Source organism: Phyllostomus hastatus, unplaced genomic scaffold (assembly GCF_019186645.2).
Source record: "Phyllostomus hastatus isolate PE091 unplaced genomic scaffold, TTU_PhHast_1.1 phas_contig_196, whole genome shotgun sequence".
NCBI classification, from domain to species: Eukaryota; Metazoa; Chordata; class Mammalia; order Chiroptera; family Phyllostomidae; genus Phyllostomus; species Phyllostomus hastatus.
Window position 1 is genome coordinate 13,983,249 of NW_025333709.1, and position 18,373 is coordinate 14,001,621.

Below are 18,373 nucleotides of genomic sequence, written 5' to 3' on the forward strand. Positions count from 1 at the left end.
GTGTCTTGCATATTCACAACTGTAAACCTACTTTTGTTCCCCCCTGTGTAAGTTCATGACCACTATATCAAGTGGTGCTTTCTTCCTTTAATCTAATTTTACTTCCTTTAAGGTCCAAGAAAGATCTCCATATGGAATTCTAGAATTGGTCTCCTAGGAGAAATTCACCCTGGACCTGGCAACACTCAATTCCCTTCCCTTTGGCAATAGCACCCCAATTTCCTTTCTGGAAACCACTGCATTTTCAGTCAATGTAGGGGACATTGACTCCGCCCCTTGCTCCAGAGACGGGCTCATGACTAACCACAGCACTGCATTGGTTCCAGGATAATCTATTCAGGGCCAATGAGATACAATGACCTTTTGACTGGGACTGTTGGAAGAGAGGTATCCTCTCTTTCCCCGGGGACTTGAAACTGGATGAGAAAGACTGGAGTTATCGCAGCCACCTTGCCCCACTAAGGAAGAACCTGTCTGAGGATAGGGCCAACATGGAGGAAAGCAGAATAAAAGATGAAAAAAAAAAAGATGAAATCTGGACCAGATAGTAGTATTGGAGCCCCTGGATCTCACCATGCCTGAAGCTCTAACTCTTCATTATGAGGAGTTAATGAAGTCTAATTTTGCTTGTTTGGGTTGGGTTTTCTGGACGTGCAACAGAAAACTTTACAAGACACTTTTCCATATAGTATGTTATTTAATGCTTGCCACAGTTTTGTTGTATGGCTATTAATTTGCTCCCTGCGTAGGTAAGGAAATGAGATTTAGAGAGTGTAAGTAATGGGTCTGAAGTTGCAGAGCTAGAAAATAGCAAAGTCAAGGTTTAAACTCAAGACTCTCTGATTGCTAATCATTGCTCTTTACTACCTCCCAGCCTAAAGGGGAAACAAAAGAAGAGTTAGAAACACAGGTGATTCTCTACCATGTCGTTATCTCTGCAACATCAGTGACTGCCTTGCACTCTACACACTGAAATACTGACCTGTAGACCTACTTTTGCCCCGCCCTGTCTAATTACTATTTCAGGAACTGGACAAATATACAGATTTACCCCCGACCCCCAAATTGATGAAAGATGATGCACCATGAAAAACCAGAATGCTGTGGGGGTGGGGCGGGGCGGGGTGGGAGGCGGAACCTGGAACTCCGAAAATCCAGTCGTCAAGACCACTACACCCAGCCGCAGAATGCAGAGCAGCAAGCACTGAGCGGATGAGGCTTGAGTTTTGAGCGAGCCTGAGGGTGGATGGCGGGAGGAGGGGCCAGAGTCGCTGAGTTCCCAGAAGTCTCCATCTTAACTTCTGGAACAGCTACTCCCGGTCAAAGGTCTTTTGTTTGAGTTCTTCCAGTCACGCAGTGGTTCCCAAACTTGGCTGCTCACTAGAATGACCAGCTTTTTGTAAAGATGATTGCAGAAAGCACTTCCTGGCCATTGACGCACTCAGCCTGGAGTGGGGCCCAGAAGTCTGGAATTCTGTGGTTAGGACCAGTGTCGGGGCCTCCAAGGGCCCTGTCCGTCCTTCCGCAGCTGCGCTCCCCGCTCTGCAGTGGACGGACCTGTTGGCACTGCTGCTCCCTCCCCAGAGGGGAGCCCCTCCTGCAGCCTGGGACACCGGTGCGCAGCGCAATACCCGGCGTGGAGTGAGCACCCACTAAACGTTTGTTGAAGGAATGGCTGGGGGACACAGAGGCAGCCAGACCAGCTGCCTTTCCTCACGAGGGAACAAAAGCTTCTATTTCTGGAAGGAGCTCTGTGATTGAGAAAGGATCCCAGCAGCAAAGGAAGAAAGGCCCCAGGGGATGGCACGGGCCCAAGGCTTGCCAGACTACACCCTCTGTCACCATGCTCCTTCACAACCTCCCTGACAAAGTGACAGCAACTCTGCCGACGATGACACCGGTTGGCATCATATCCCCATTTTACAGATGGGAAAGGGGAGGCACAGGGAGCTGGCTGGTTCATGGGCACATCAGTAGGAGGAGACAGCTGGCACGCTGCAACCTGGGCCGCCACAGCTGCTCTCCCGTCTCCCAGGTGGCGCGGCACACTCCTGAGAAAACATCATGCGTATTTGTCAGGCGCCCATTTCCACCGTAGACGCGTCCAGCAAAAATCAGTCAATGACCGAGGAAGTCGGGTGACAGCGAAGGGCCTCTCAAGAAAGAAACCATTGTACACCTCTCCAAAGAGGCTATTTTCTGCCTCATTTTTATTCCCCTGCCGCTGCGTGCTGAAGGTCACTGGCTACGTCTGCACAAACCAGTGAAGTCATGATGAGGAATACTTGGCCAGGGAGCCCGGGGCCGGGGAGAGGCCGAGGGAGGAGGGAACAGAGGAGCAGGAGGTGAGGCAATTCACCCAGGGCCAGCCTGGCCTGCTTTCCCTCCCTAACTGGCCCAATGACCTTCTTTCTTCAGGGTGACCACTCCCCTGGGCTGGCTCTCTGGCACACCCACAAACAGCCCGGCTGCAGGAGTCGGTCTGCATTCCTGCAGCCGACTACTGCTGGGTGCTGCCCCCCGCCCCACACTTGGAAGAGCTGGAAAGGTGGGTACCAAGTTGAGGTTCATTTTATTCTTCTCGGAGTTTGCTTTGTGAGAGTTTGAAACCGGGGTGAGACCTCGGGCCTGGTCTTGGAAAAGTATTCGATCATCTTCTTGAGAGAGAAACAGAGAAGCTGGCTGCTGTGAGGGATGAGTCGGGAGCTGGGGAGAGGGGTGAGGGAGGCAAGTGGGAGAGGTCGCTGTTCTGCTTTGGATCTGCCCAGGCCAGACCCAGAGGAGTTCAGTGTCAGGAAAAGAGGAATCTGGGGGGAGCAAGGCTGCCCTTTCTGGGTGTTGCATAGCTCTGGGGAGCAGGGGGAGCTACTGAGAAAAAGCCACCTGCTTATGGGGGAAGAGAGGGGTGAGCTTCTAGCTCCTTCCACAAGTGAGCTGAGGGATTAGAATGGGCCAGGCTGCCATCTCCCCAGACCAGACCCAGGAAGGAGGCCCAGGCTCGGTGGCCTTTTGGTCCCGTTTCTCTGATCATCTTGTCTTCCCTACAGACCAGGCACAGAGGAGGGCCTGAAAAAGCCGCTTGGTCGCCCACAGTTCAAACTGAGGGGACACTGTGCAAAAAGGCCGAGCCTGATGCAAGCTGGCCTCACGGGGCAGGACTCAAAGGCTCAGGAAACAAGGAGTCAGGGCTTACTGGGGTTCAGGGAGAATTTCTTTTTTTGTAAGAGAAAAACATCTCCATAACATGTTAATGATTACCTAAGTGTCCCTGAAAGAAAACAATCTGGTTTTGGCTCTGTTTTTAAGGAAGAACTTTCCAATGGACACAGCCCTCCCATGGGGGCAGGACAGCCGCAGGAGGAGGGGTTGGTCCCCAGTGCTGGGAGGCTTGAGGCTAAGCTCTGGCGGGGATGGTCCCCGCTTCCTGGGCTTCCGCTTAGTGCGCCACACAGCCTGGGTCAGAGGTGGTTCCCTTGTTGTCAATCTCTGACCTTTCCCCCCTACCTGCCACTCCTTTTCCCACGGCTTCAGTATCATCTCTCAGGGGATGGGCTTGAAATCTCTACCAGCATTTTGTCTTTGATGTCTAAGAAAAGAGCTGCCATTTACTGAGAACTTTCTAGGTGCCAGGCTCTGAGCTGAGGCCCTTCCATGACAGCTGCTGAGTGTGGTGTCTGAGCTAGGGGCTGGGAGAAGACCACACACTTTCCAGTCTCATCCTCAGCTGTTACTGAGTGTGTAACCTTGGGCAAAACACTTGCCGCTCTGTGCCTCAGTTTCCCCACACTTCAGAGTGAGGGTGACAACAACACCCCACAGAGTTCTCGTGAGGCTCACACGAATGAGCACGTGCTAACTGCTTTGAACAGTGCCTGGCACGTGTGTTCCATAAGTGTGAGCAATTGGAATTGTGTCTTCTAAGCTTCCCAGCAAACCTCTGAGGGAGGAGCCATCACCCCTGTTTGCAGATGAAGAAAACTGAGGCTCGGTGAGGGGGTGGAGCCTGGCATGTGGGTTCGTAGTCCAGCATTTTCTCTGCTACTCTGCAATACAAATCACAGTAACAGCAACCCTCAGAGGGTCCGTGACAGAGTCAAGTTTCAGACCAAGGCAGTGAGTGAGTTTTAGAATCCACTCTCTCTCTTTTTTTTTAAGATTTTATTTATTTTTAGAGAGGGAAGAGAGAGAGAGAGAGAGCGAGAGAGAGAAACATCAATGTGCAGTTGCTGGGGGCCATGACCTGCAACCTAGGCATGTGCCCTGACTGGGAATCGAACCTGCGATGCCTGGTTCGCAGCCGGCACTCAATCCACTGAGCTCACCAGCCAGGGCAGAATCCACTCTCTTAATCACCTACTAGTTCACCTTTCTGTAACGGTGATGGAAAGTGTAAATACTCAACGCCAGCATTGACTTTCAGAATGGCACTGGCTTTGGGGTTGGAGAAGGGCTTTGAAAGTGCAGCTGACCCTCACACCAGGTTTTGGGAGGTGGCATCGACCCCTGTGGGAAGATTTAAAGATGTGAAAATCTCTCAGCATATGCCCTCTCATTTAGTCCGCACCGTGACCCTCGGTGGTAGGACTGGCCTCGTTTTACAAGCAGCTAAGAGGGGGTCAGTCAAACCTTCTCTGGGGATGTCACCGTTACTATATGTTGGGACTGGGATTTGAATCTGTGTCTGACTCTAAAATTCTGGCTGGGTCCCAGAATCTTTGATGGAGCTTAACAAAATAAATAAATAAAAGACACAATTCCGGCCCATGGAATCTCTTAAGGTGGAGCCTGGGCCTCTCTGATTTTTAAGAGTCAGAATCTCATGCACCGCCAACACCGAGAACCCTTCCCAGCTACACCTCCGCTTCCAAGTGCCCCAGTCAGTGCCAGCTGTCTGCGGAACATCCCGCCTGGGCACTCACCAGCATCTGCCCCGGTCTCCCTCCTCTCGGGGCCTTGGACCACCATCCAGACACCGTTCTCCCCTGGGAACTCAGCCACCCTCCACTGCTTTCTCTCTCCCCCGCCACCCAGGGCTGCCCACAATGTCTCCCCAGCCATTGCCCCTCTCTGCCTCTGCCGCCTCCACCTCGGAAAAAGCCTTCCTCACTGCTGCCTTGGGCTCCAGCCGCAGCCCCCTAGGTCATGGCCCTCTGACTGTCTCTGCTTCTCCCTCTCTGTGTCTCCACCTCTGCCCAGGCTGTTCCCATGCCTTCTCCCCTGTCCTCCGCATCCCCGAAGCCTAGCCTGTGTCCTTCTTCCTGCCGCACTTCATGAACTAAAAAGCTATCTCATCATCCCCATTTCTGCTGAAAACTTCCACCAGCACAAGCCTCCCAGCTAATATCCACATTCAGCGTGGCAAACCCAGCCCCTCGATCCCTGGCTCAAAGTTCACTCTTGAGCTTTGACTCCTCTCTGGTGGCACAGGCCAGGTTCCAGCCACACTGAATGTCTACCCATCCCCAAAACAAACAGTGTCCTTCCACAGCCTGTGACTATGTCATGTTGTGCCTTCTGCCGGAAATGGGCTTCCAACCGGGCTTGGCTCCAAAGCTCCTATTTGTAGGATCCAGCTCAAGAGTCACCTCCTCTGGGAAGCCTTCCTGGAGTTCCCCAGGGAGATGGACACTACTTCGTCCATCCATTCCTAGCACAAGGCTCCATCTTGAATCGCAGAGTGAAGTTGGAATGATATGATGACGTGTCTGTCCCTCAGCGAACTCCTCATTCAACAATCACATATTAAATGTTTCCCAGTGCCAGGTGTGGGCCCAGGTGCTAGGGATACTGATGAGTAAAACAGAGTTTCTGTGTTCAAGTCTACCCAGCATGGTAGAGAAGGGGAACAGGGCGCTTCAGAGAGAGGGCGCAGCACTGCCACGATCAAGAGGCAGGGCAGCAAGTCCTACCCCTGCCCGTAAGGGGGGGGGGGGATGCTCAGAGAGTGGCAGGGGAGGGGAGATGAGGAGGGGGGAGGGCGGAGGTCCGGAAGGGCCCTGCGACACCCCGCCTTTGACCCAAGACTCCTCACTCATGAAGAGAGGACTAGAGAGGACCATGATCAGATTTCTGGCTCATAAAAAGCCCTGTGCGTTTCTTGAGATTTGTGTGTCAGTCATCTTGAAAAGCACAGCAGCTGACACAGTTCCTGGGACGCAGGAAGCCCTGGAGAAATAAGGGCTGAAAGAAGGGGTGGGCAAGGTCCCCTTTGGTGAGGATGGATTAGATCCAAGGGCTTGGGGTCCCTGAGATTTCCTGTCTCTGTTGACTAAGTCTCGCCCCGCCCCCACCCCAGCGGTGCCCGCAGGTGCCGGATTCCAGCCATGCTGGCGCTGCTGTGTGTCTCCTTGTTCCTGGTGGCCTGTGCCTCGGACGCAAGTCTGAGCACGGAGGAGCAGGTCCGCGACATGTACGTCAAAGTGACGGAGATCTGGCAGCAGGTGACAGGGGGGCGGGCGGCGGACGGTGGCCAGGACCCCGCACTCCACGCCATGTGCCAGGTGCAGCCATCGGCCTCCCTGGACGCGGAGCAGCCGCAGGTCACCGGCTTCGTGCTCTTCCGGCAGCCGGCGCCGGGCGCCCGGCTGGAGGCCTTCTTCAATCTGGAGGGCTTCCCGCCCGAGCCCAATGGCACCAAACGCGCCATCCACGTGCACCAGTTCGGGGACCTGAGCCAGGGCTGTGGGTCCACCGGGCCGCACTACAATCCCCTGGGGGTGCAGCACCCTCAGCACCCGGGCGACTTCGGCAACTTCGCCGTGCGGGACGGCAGCCTCTGGAAGTACCGCTCCGGCCTCGTCGCCTCGCTCAGCGGCCCGCACTCGATCGTGGGCCGAGCGCTGGTAGTGCACGAGGGCGAGGACGACCTGGGCCGCGGGGGCAACCTGGCCAGCCTGGAGAACGGCAACGCAGGCCGCCGGCTCGCCTGCTGCGTGGTGGGCCTGTGTGGGCCTGAGCCCTGGGCACGCCTGGTGCAGGAGCGCAGGAAGCGGCGGCGGGACAGTGAGTGCAAGACGGCCTGATCGTGCCCACCCGGGGCGCGGCGGAGAGCTCCTGCGCGCCCCAGACCCTCTCTACGCCCTGACACCCCTTCTGGAGCCCCGAGATCCTCTCCATGTGCCTCAGGACCCCTTCCACACCCTGAAGCTCCTCCAAGCACACTGAGATCCCCTCCATGTGCCCCAAGACCCTGCCCCCACTTTGACTTTCTCCCTCTGCTCCCAGAGACACCCTCTATCCTGCGGTCCCACTTCCACCATAGCTGAGGTCTCCCCAGAAGTCCCCTGTACCCTGAGTTCTCCAACCAGGTATGCCGAGACACCCCCTCCCCCTCATCCAGAGGGCAGCCCCACCTTCAGAACACAACCCCCTTCCTCCAGCTCTGAGAACCCCCAGAGGGACACCCCTCCATCTAACACATGCCCCACCTTCCTTGAAGCTCTCCTACACTCTTAAGGCCCCTTTCCACCCTGACACCCCTACCCTCACCCCATGAGCCCTGAGACACCTCTCTGCCCTAAGGGCTCACCCAACACCCCACCCCTTACATTCCTCCTACGCTCTCCGAGACCCGCCTGAGGCTGCCCAGGATCCCGGCCTCCCCACCCACCACCAGCATGTGGCCCTGCCAGCACATGCCCGAGTCTTCAGCTGCTTTTGGCACCCTGCCACCCTGCAGAGAGCAGACAGATACCCTTTGGGGCTGTTTGCCAATCTTCACGTTGCACATTAAAAACTCAGCAGCTCAGTATTGCGCCAGGGCCTTGGTTACTCTTTTTTTTGTTTGTTTGAGGCCTCTCTCCCAGGCTCAGTTACTATTTGGAAATAGCAAAGATATTTCCGAAAGTCCCCGTAGGACTTCTTGTCATCCTCTTCCCAATTCTGCTGGCAACAATGTTCATTCACCCCTTATTGTAGGAAGAGAGAAAAAAAAAAAGTCAGCTTCCTGGGCTACATCCCGTGCTGTGGACCCAACCAGAGAGAAGGAAATCTATCTACAATGAGCTTCTGGCGATTCTGACACAAGAGCCACTGGCCCGGGCCCCGTGCTCCTCACATCTGCCCCTAAGTGCCGTGTGAGGTCTATTTCCCAGACAGTGGAGACGGGGCCCATGAGGCAATGTCGCTGGGCAAGTTTCAGGGAGACTGGCGTTGGCAAATGAAACTGCCAGCCCTTCCACAGCCAGGACGCTGCTCTTCTCGACACAAAGGCTCTGGGAAACAGTGGGGTCCCCAGGCAGGCTGATTCTGATGCAAGGCTTGTTGGAGTTTCAGCCTCTTCTTGAAAATTATAATCTACATATAGACTAGATCAGTCTTGCGTGTCCACCTTCCTTTACTGAATCAAAGTCCTCATAATGACTCTTCGGCCTCCTGGCGTACACGCACCCTCTAGCCGGGTCGTTTCCACCCTGGTTACTGGGAGGCGGCTTTCGTGTCTCCCAGACTCTTAAGAGAGTGAGTCAAACTGAACCATAGCCAGAAACCCATTCCCAGTGGTTATTTTTACCTCTTACTAGGACTAACTTGTTATTGAAAATTCTTTCCTTAAAACCGAGTGACAACGGGAGACAAAGGCTATTATTGTCTGGTGACTTTGTTCCAGCAACGTGTTCTCACCGGCTTGAAACATTAACTTGAACTGTCCAGGTCAGCACTGAAAAGAAATGAGCAAACGGAGTCTTTAAATACCCTGATCTCAGAGATGTGTTCACCTACAGGGACCTATAGGGACCTATAGGGACGATTACATAGGGACACATGACAGAGAGAAGTGAAATGCCGAACGTGCCACCTTCGACTCTGCGGCCCAGATCACAGGTTAATTCAGGATCGGCCCGGGATGTCTGTATTTATTTTTCAGGAGGAAGCTGGTGCTTTTCCTCACTTGCCCTCTGTTTTTGTCTATTGGGGCTGCTATCACAAAATACCGCAAAGTGGGTAGCTTAGAAACAGCAGACATTTCTCACAATTCTGGAGGCTGGAAGTCCAAGGTCATGGCCCCGGCATGGTCAGGTTGGAGGCCTCTCTGGGGTTCATCATAGCCAGTGCTTTTTCTCTGCGTCCCCACTTGGTGGAAGAGGCATGGGATCTCTCCGGAGCGTCTTAGGCACTGATGAGATGAGTGTTCCTCCCCATCCCCCACCCCCTCTCATGATTTTGGGATCTCCCAAAGGCCGTACCTCCTACTGCTATATCATCTTTGGGCGGGAGCGTTCCGACATGTGTATTTTGGCGGAGCCCATTCAGACCCTAGCACCTCCTGTCCTTCATTTCTCTCTTCTCTACCCTCGGCTCCCCCCAGACTACAGACAGACCCTCGCAGCCCTGCTCCTCTCTGTTCTGTGTATTTGTGGGAAGGGAATGGATTGACTATTCAATGGGGCTCCAGAGCCAAGAAGCAGAGAGGAAATAACAGGAGGCCAGATCACAGTTCACTGTGTCAGGGCAAAGGAATGCTCGGAGTGCGGTGGTTGGCAGCTCAGGCTCAGCTAGAAAGGCCCGTTTGGAACCCCAGCTCTGCCTCGCTTACAAGCTGAGCAAGTCACTGCCGCTCTGTCAGCCTGGGGTTTCTCCTCTGAAAAGTAAGACGATCCCACCGGATTATTGTGAGGATTAAATCAAGTTATTCGTGAAAGGTGTGTAGAATAACACACCGCCCTAAGGATCTAATAAATGCCTGATTAAGAACACTGGCTAAGGTCAGAAAAATAGCTACTACTGATGGATTGGGTCACCTTGTAAGGTGCTGAATACCTTGAACTAGAAAAATGGAAGCACAGGAAAGGTCGCCACCTCTTAGGTGTGTAAGGATTTCCGCCTCCATTAAGAGGCTGGCGGAAAGAAACTCTGTGACCCCAGCTCATGGAGGTGGGGCCAGAACCTAAGGCGAGGGAAAGATTGTGGACCCCACGGGGCCCTTGGGGGCTATTTTTACCCTTCCCCCCTTACAGATCTATCTTGATCATCCCTTCCCTTTTTCTGGTTTGACTTCCCAGCCAGCTTGCTAATCAGTTTGCCCGTTTGACTCACAGGGTTTGCATTGTCACTGAGATTTAAACACACACTTGTTTTGATTTCTTTGTGTAAAATTAGAAGCGTTTGATGTAATGACTCTACCTAGACACAGCTGGTAAAGGAGAATAATGCTCGAGTGCCGCGCAGTTTAAACACAATGTAGACAATAATTAGAAACGCTATCTTTAGATGTGTAGGACAAGCTTCTTCTCAGAATTGCAGTGCAGTTTTCCCTGAGTTGGGCTTTTCAGTGCACATGTATATACAGAAATACTGAAAACGTAAGAAAATAGAGCAAATCAGTGAGTGCTTTGGTCAACTTGAAAGCCTGCAGGAAATAACCCAACTGATTTTGGATCTGGCGTTTTTGACTGAATGCATCAAATCTTTACATTCTCCATAATGGTCGTGACGAGCACGTGAGCTAATAATCGTAGGCGACAGAGTGGGGCTGATAAAATGATACAATGTGCTCGAAGAAACGCTCAGCCTGTGCTCGGCCTGCAGCGAGGGTAGAGAGAATGGCCCAGACAGATAATTAATCACGCATATCAGGAAAATTACATTTTCACTTTACTTATTTATAAAGGAGTTTATTTATTTCTTCTTAGAGAGAGGGGGAGGGAGGGAGAAAAACATCCATAAGTTGCCTCTTGCACGTGCCCTGACTGGGAATCGAACCGGTGACCTTTCACTTTGCGAGAGGATGCCCGGCCAACTGAGCCACACCAGGCAGGGCACACCTTTTTATTTCAGGTCACAAAAACGCTATAGTTATGGCACATGATCATAGAATCCAATAAAGCAAGGTCTGCAAATGAATAGAAGTTACTTCTTTCTTTAAATGAGCAAAATACCAGCTGTTTTGCCTTCTTTAAAAAAAAAAGCCAATTGTTTCACATTTAATAGGCTATCCCTGGTCTTGGCTAAGAGCCCAAAATATGTGTATTCCTGGGCTCACAGAGGTTCCAGAAAGTCAAACTTGTCAGTATTATGCAAACATTCACTATGCATTCGAAAAATTCTCATTTAGTCAAGAGGGGCTGTGAAATGTAAGGCAGCGCATCAATATCTATCACCCTAAATTGCCTTCACACTGTACCGACGTGTTTTGTTTTTGTGAGCAATCATAATATCGAGAGACGGGTCCTTTCTATTCTTTCTGCTTCTCATCTCGACTTAGATCCACTACCGAGCTCTCTATTGCATCTCTCTGATCTTCACATTTTTCTCTGTTCAGAAAGACATCTGGAAAAAAAGGAATATATTAAAGTAGCGAGTTAGGGGGACTCATTTGCCTTTTTGACATCTTCAGGTGCCCCCAATATTATTAAGGAGGAAGATTATTTCAAATGGAGGCTTCCCGAATGAAAGCGGCGGGGGGGCGGGGGGGCGGGGGGGCGGGGGGGGAGGTGCTCAAGTAGAGAACTCTTGCAAAGACAAGTAGGGTTCCTAGCCATCCTCAGGCCTGCAAGAAAGTGATCGAGCAGGGAGAAAGTGCCATTTTTTTACAGGAGCAAAAAACCAAGAGGAGCAAAGGCATGCTGTACTTTTAAAGAGACAGTGAAGACAACCACGTGGGGCAAGTCGCTGGTCTCTGAAATTCCTTACAGAGGAGCTTGGTCCTTTTATGCCCCATGGTGAACTGGGGTGCTGCGACGCCAGCCAGAAGAGCGTGTCCAAAAATGCTCTCCAACATGTGAATGACTGATACCAGGGCCCTTTTACAGAACTTCACATCGTGACGGTGGTGCATGCTTGGGAGGGATGATGATGGGAAAACGACGTTCGCTTATTTAGGATTGCCAGCTGGGAGGAGGTTCCAGCAGGGGTGGCGCTGAATGCCGTCAGGAGCCTCCCAGCCAGAGGGACTTCGGGAATAGCTGTGCGAGGTGAAGACGAAAGGGGGAGGAGGAGGGGAAGGTGGGCCGAGGAGGCCCAGCAAGGGAAGGAGTTAGGGATGAGAAATGCCTGGTTTACAAAAACCAATCCATTTCCACAGGCCTTAATTAAAAGCACGACAAACACTCATATGTAAAAAAACCTCACCTAAAGGCGCTCAGGTACAGAGAGATCACAAGAAATGCAGTGTGTGCAAAGAAGCTTTCATTAAGAGACCTGTCAGCTCTGTTTCATTTATCCAGACTGTTCTGCATTCTGCTGGCAACCGCGCTGGAAAAATAATGGAAGGACAGACACACTCACTCAAAGAGGTAAACAAAGGTGGGAACGTTCCAGCTGCAAAGCAGGACAGGTGATAAAGAAGCCAGGGAAGAGAGGCGAGGAGACGGCATTTTTCTTAACAAACCGACAAACCACCCCCAAACCTTGCCCCCCCAACTGCACCCTCATCGGTAACGTGATATGCTGGCTTTTTAAGGAGAAACAAATAAGACAAAAACAGATGTGTTGGGGTTCAGGGGCAATGTTGTTGGGGGTTCAACTCAAATCTGTTCTCATCTCCTCTGTATTTCTCAAGACCTGATTTTTGTTTTGGTGTTTATACCCTTCTAGAGTCTGCGTGCTCAGGCACAGGCCTCTCCCCAGTTCAGAGGGTGATCTTGATAAACTTAAACCCGTGACATAATTTCATCTCCCCTGCCAGGAATCGGTTTGCACATAGATAGGTATGCAACAATTGTTACCAATGACACGTGACAAGAACTGAGTTTTTTGCTCTTAAACGTACACACACAGAAGGAGAAACTTTCTTTTGCCTTTGAACACAGAGGTGAGAACAGGTGATGACTGGAGCCATTGCAGCTATCTTGTGAGCTTGAGGAAGTAGCTGACACTGGCAGGCCAAGCAGAAAGATGAGAACCCAGATCCTTGATGACTTTCTTCAATGAACCAGCCCTGGAATGCCCTACTTCTAAAGTTCTTTTGATGCAATATAATTCATTTTCCTATTAAGTTTCTTAAAGTGTGAGTTACAGCTGAGAGTACCTGAGTACTCCAGGGCCATCTGGTAAACTAGGAGAGAATGCTGCACACTTTCATAGTGACCCTTACAAAGACAAAAGACAACCACAAGTAATTGCTGAAATTCTCTTTAATGTCTAATGGAGCACAGAACCATGTTGGGTTAGGATAGCAGAGGTGGGACAGTGTCACTTGTGTGTATAGTGCAAGGTCAAGGTTGCGCATACAACAGGATCAACTCATTGGCTCCAGTGCCACGTCATAACACGAAACCTTCCCAGGCTGACGGCACACACAGAGTTTAGGTTATCGCTCTATGACCCCCCTGCCCTGAACCCCAGGCTCTCTGGTGCTCATGGGAGTTTTCCTGCCCATGATGGAATGTGTTTTAGTTTAGCATAAGCCTTGCTTTTCAGAAGGTAATGATGGGCCCTAAAGATGTGCACCTGGCCAACTGTGTGTCAAAACCAGAGCTTCTGCGGGAAGAGATTTTTCTTTTTATTATTATTGTTTTCCTCTGGCAACTCCGGCGTCCTAGGCAGTAGTGCTGAACATTTGCAGACAGCTGAGGCCTAGTGCAGCAGCAATGTGATTTCTGTGGCTGCTCGGCTGTGCACGCTCTGCAGCTGCAGAAGCCACCGCCCTGGAGGGGAAGTTGAGGGGGCAGGCCTGGGGAGGGGGGAGGCTGGAGCACAGAGTGGGGAATGGGGCAGTTGGGCCTGGCGGGCAGGGGCAGGTGGGGTGCTCAGCTCCCCAGGAGCAGCAGTGCCCTGACTCCGCCCTGGCCCCATGCCACCAGCAAGGGTGACCCCTGGTGAGTGGAAAGAAAGCAGTTGGCGGTTCCCCCTGCTGTGCATGTGGCAAAAGACTGCACCTTCCTGTCTGTACTTTCCCCCCTTGGGGTGAGGCAGCGTGAATGCATTCCTACCCGGCTCCTACCCTGCTGGCAGAGTGGCGCCCGCCTGGAGATGGAATGGGGCGGGCAGGTGTCAGGAAGGGCTGGCCGCCCACGTGATCACAAACCCTGGGGTAAACATCTGACTATTAGGAAGAATTTCCAACCCTTCCCACCTCGGGAGCCTCTTTTCTCCCTGCAGGGGAGTCTCTCGAAGGAGTGACTCTGGTTCTCAGAGGTCTTTTGGGCTTTGGGATCCGGTCTCCGGTCTTCCTGAGACAACAAAAAAACTGAGTTCAGCTCAAAGAAAATTCTATCATTTGACGAGCCTTCAATTTTCTGCAATGCCAGATGCTGCCGAGAAAAGCTAATTTTATCCCCAAGGAAAGAAGCAGGTAGGGTCGGCCACTCCCTCCTTCCCCGCACTTGGAGCTGGTACTGGGTCCCATGGTCTCCACTCCAGGCTGTAATCAAGTTATTGTGTTTTCCTCTCTCTCTCTCTCTCCACCCCGGGGCCACAAGCTCTGTGTCTTGTCTTTAAAATCTCTGTGCCCAGGGGTGGAGGCGTGGCACAAAGGAGGCAGACTTCACATTCTGTTGGAGGGGTGAGGGGTGAGGGGTTCGAGGTTTGCGGTAGGGTGGGGCAGTGGCCCCAAGCAGCTCTGTCTTGCCCCCATCCCACGTGGCCACAGAATCCTATAAGCAGCACAGGTTGAATCAGAGAGGCACAGCGTTTCCAGGTTCCCGCCCTCATTTCATCTCAGAAACAAAAAATCAACACCCCCCCCTGCCCCGCCCCCGCCCCAGAGTCCCCTTCCTCCCTTCTTATCCCTGCATCAATCCAGGTCGATTAATCCTCCAGAATTACAGGCTAGAAAACTCGGCTCTCGCCGTCAGCACACGGGCCTCCACAGGGGCTGTGGATTTCAACCTGGAAGCCCAACCTTCTGAGCCTGCTTAAGCCCTGTTCCAGCTGCCAGTGGGAGCCGCGGCGGACAGGGCTGCAGGCGGGATGCCGAGAACACCCACGACGGCAGGTCCTGCGCGGCCCTGGCCGGGTGAAGCACGGCGGCGGGCCCTCTGGACCCATCACACTCAGGTACACCACCTTTCTCTCCGGCCGCCTAACCGCTGCAAAGACGGAGATCTGATTAAAAATCCCATCGGTTTCGCGTTCTTCCCATAATGTGGATCATCAACATTAAATGCTAATAATAAAAAGGATCTTATCTCTAATAAAACAAACGCTGACAGAAAGACGGATGCGGAAAACCAGCCATATGGCCGACGCGACTCCGCGCCTGGCCGCGTTCGCAGCGGCGCGTCTTCGGCAGACAGAGATGACACTTGAGGACCCGCGTTTAATAAATCAGACCGCGCGGGCATCCTCAGAATAGTTGCAGTTTGCGCCCGGACCTGCGTCTTTTCTCACTTGCAGGCCTGGAGGTGTGTGAGGAGGAAGCAGCTTCGGAGAGCTGTCTGACACTGAATTCTCCGTGGTCCCCAGTGCCTCCGCTGTGTCATCGTGCCAGGCCCCTGTCCCCCTCATGTTTTCACAGTGCTCCTTGGGCCGCCACCCTCTGCGGTCTCCTTGCCATCTTCCAGGGTGGCAGCCTGGGCCGCTGGCTGGCTGGACTCAGAGGAGTCCTGGCCAGATTTGGGGAGCAGCCCCTTGGAGGCCAGGCCCCGAGGGGACGGCCCCATCCCGTCCCTCAAGCCTTCGGCAGGACTCTCTCCCCCCACCCCTTCCAGTTCTGCAGCTGCCTGCTCCTCTGTCAGGTGCGGTATTTCCCTTCCAAGCCTGTTGACGCCTTCTTCCTCAGAAGGCAACTGGGGTAATGAAGGATGAAAGTGCTTGCGTTGGTTCCCGTGGCTCTGATTTGCTGGGGAGCTGACAGCAGGCCTCCCAGCATCCTCCAGCGCTGTCAACACCTCCGTGGCGGCACAACTTTCATCTTGTGCTTGCGTCTGAACCTCCCCTGGAACAGACGGAGGACAGCCTCAGACCTTTGGCGGGAAGTCAGCCCTCCCCCTTTCCCGTCCCTCTCCTCCGCACCTCCGCCCATGGCCGTGGGGCCTCTGAGATGGAAAATGCTTCCGCCCTGCCCCCACCCCTGCCCAAGGGGAACACTGGACTCAAGTTCAAAAAGAAAGCAGCAGGTGCTTGGGTGGTTAATGTGTCGTTGAGGGAGGGAAAGGAAGCACTTGGGTCATTTCATAATCCATCCTGTCCAGGACCCTCTTATCTCCTGCTTGCCTCTCTGGTGGGAGCTCCTTGTGCCCATGAAATATTCAAATTGAGGACAAAGGTTCTGTGTGTTCTGTAGTTCAGTGAAGGCCTGGGGCTCTTTGGAAATGAAAAGGGATTCTGCAGGCTTCGGGGTGGGCGGGACGCAGTGTCCCCCAGCCCCCCCATTCTCTAGCAGCACCTCACTCTTTGATACCCATGCTGAAGTTCCCTCAATTTCAGACAAAACTATATGCAAAAGCAGCTTCAAGCTCCCTCTGTCCCCAGCTAAACTGTCCCCTAAGCCCCTGCTCTAGCAATAGAAATTGTCGAGCTGTAACTGATTGGAGACAGGAGGGAACGCCAGGCTCTGAGAGTGGGTGTCTAACCCTCATTTCCTACACTTGCTTTGTGATGGGGCGGACCTGTCTGGCCTCTCTCCCTTTTCCCGGAGAGAGAATGAGGGGCGGGACTCTCTGAGGTCCCGCTCCAGACCCAGCAAGCAAGAGTGGCCCTGCATGACTGGGAAGCACCTGGGGAGTGAGCTGTAAGCACCCGGACATGTGAATTCAACACCAAACCCCAAGGTTCCCAGAAGTCAAGATTTTCTTAGCCCTGGGGACACACAGTGATGAAATGTATGAAAGAGGCTCCCTGGGATGATTTCAGCCCGGGTGGATGCCTCTCAGGCTGAGGGGCCTGGGGAGCACTCCCTGGTCCCCCCAGTGGCACCAGAGTAGAACCCCACTGCCATCGGGCTTACATGAGACACACATGCAGGTGTACTTTGGGGCTAACAGCTGGAACTTTGCAGAAAGCCAGAGAGCAAACTGTAGGAGGGTCAGAAAGGAAGTTGACCTGTTCTGACCCTCTTCTGCTTAAAACCTTCTGCTGGAGGCTTGTGGTTTTTAGGAGAAACTTCAATTCCTTTCCCTTAGATTCCCGCCCCCTCCCCCGGCCTGCTCCCACTCCCCCTGCAACCCCATGTCCCACAGTTCTCTCGCCTGTCGGTGTCCTTGTGTCCATCCTACGCTGCCTTCCAGTCTGCCTGCACCGTCTGGTTTCTCTCCTTCCTGCAGTGAATGACGCCAGCTCCCTAGGTGCTTTGCTGTACTGGGCTTGGCGCTCAGCATTTCACACATGTACCTTATTCTAGAATGTATGTAGGGACATCGCCTGACTCGCTCACAGTGCTTGGAACATTCTAAGCATTCAAGAATATTAAAAAATAGTAATTCCTTACTTCTCTCTCTTTTTTTCTGATGGAAGCATAGCATACATAGATTTGTACACATACATAGAAGTATACAAAAATCCTAAATCTACCCCTCAGTTAATCTTCATGGAGTGCACATGCCATGTAACTAGCAGCTGGGATAACAAAGTACCACTGATGCCCCACAAACATGATCCAGTCTAGACCCCACCTGGACCCCCTTCCTAGTCACTTCTTTTCTGCGAAGGGTGACCACTACCCTACTTCAAGGTGCAAGGATGAGTTTTGTCTGCTCTTTGTACTTCGAATACTGAAATCAGACTGCATGTTCTGGTTTGTGTCTGTACTGGCAGGCGACTGTTGATAAGAATTATGTGAATTTTTGAGGATTAGTCATATAATTTAGAAAGATTATGTATTTAAAAGTACATAAATCTAAGTAGATACAACCTAAGAAATGACAGAATGTAAAACATTTGATTTAAAATGCAGCTTAGAATTTCTGCAGCATATACTAATACTACTATATGTGTGACCCACTTTAATTTTGATATAATGCATAAGAGTGTTTCTTAAGAATAGAACCTGTTGAAATAGAGTCTAAGACAACACTATAAAAAAATCAATGACAACATGAGTTGGTCCTTTGAAAAAATAAACAAGACTGATAAATCTTAAACCAGACTCATCAAGGAAAAAAGAGAGAAGACCCAAAAATCTAAAATCAGAAATGAAAGAAAGTGACAACTGACACCACAGAAACACAAAAGATTATAAGAAAATACTATATTAACAATTAAATGCCAACAAATTAGACAATCTGGAAGACATGGATAAATTACTAAAAACATACAATCTTCTCAGACTGAACCAAGAAGAAACAAAAAATAGGAAAAGGCCAATCATAACAAATGAAATTCAAGCAGTAATCCAAAAAAAAAAAAAAAGAAAAAAGTCCTGGACAGATGACTTCACAGAGGAATTTTACTGAACATCAAAGAAAAATCAACACTTACCCTCAAACTATTCAGAAAAAATTCAAGAGGAGGGAAGACTCCCACGCTCATTTACAAGCCCAGCATTATCCTTATTCCA

At 51.8% G+C, this 18,373-nt stretch overlaps 2 protein-coding genes across 3 annotated transcripts in view; one reads left to right on the forward strand and one right to left on the reverse strand.

Moving 5' to 3' along the window:
* Window positions 1–2,405: 2,405 nt before the first annotated feature.
* Window positions 2,406–7,750, forward strand: SOD3 (superoxide dismutase 3). The gene is made up of 2 exons (XM_045834614.1): window positions 2,406–2,548; window positions 6,296–7,750. The coding sequence occupies exon 2, from the start codon at window positions 6,324–6,326 to the stop codon at window positions 7,020–7,022; it is 699 nt and encodes a 232-aa protein (XP_045690570.1). The 5' UTR covers window positions 2,406–2,548; window positions 6,296–6,323; the 3' UTR covers window positions 7,023–7,750.
* A 6,901-nt stretch (window positions 7,751–14,651) lies between these two features.
* Window positions 14,652–18,373, reverse strand: part of CCDC149 (coiled-coil domain containing 149) — a 95,930-nt gene continuing 92,208 nt past the window's right edge. For both annotated transcript variants that reach the window (XM_045834496.1, XM_045834497.1), the window contains one exon: window positions 14,652–15,814. In XM_045834496.1, coding sequence (XP_045690452.1) covers window positions 15,381–15,814 — 434 coding nt within the window. In that variant the 3' untranslated portion in view covers window positions 14,652–15,380. The remainder of the gene's footprint in view (window positions 15,815–18,373) is intronic.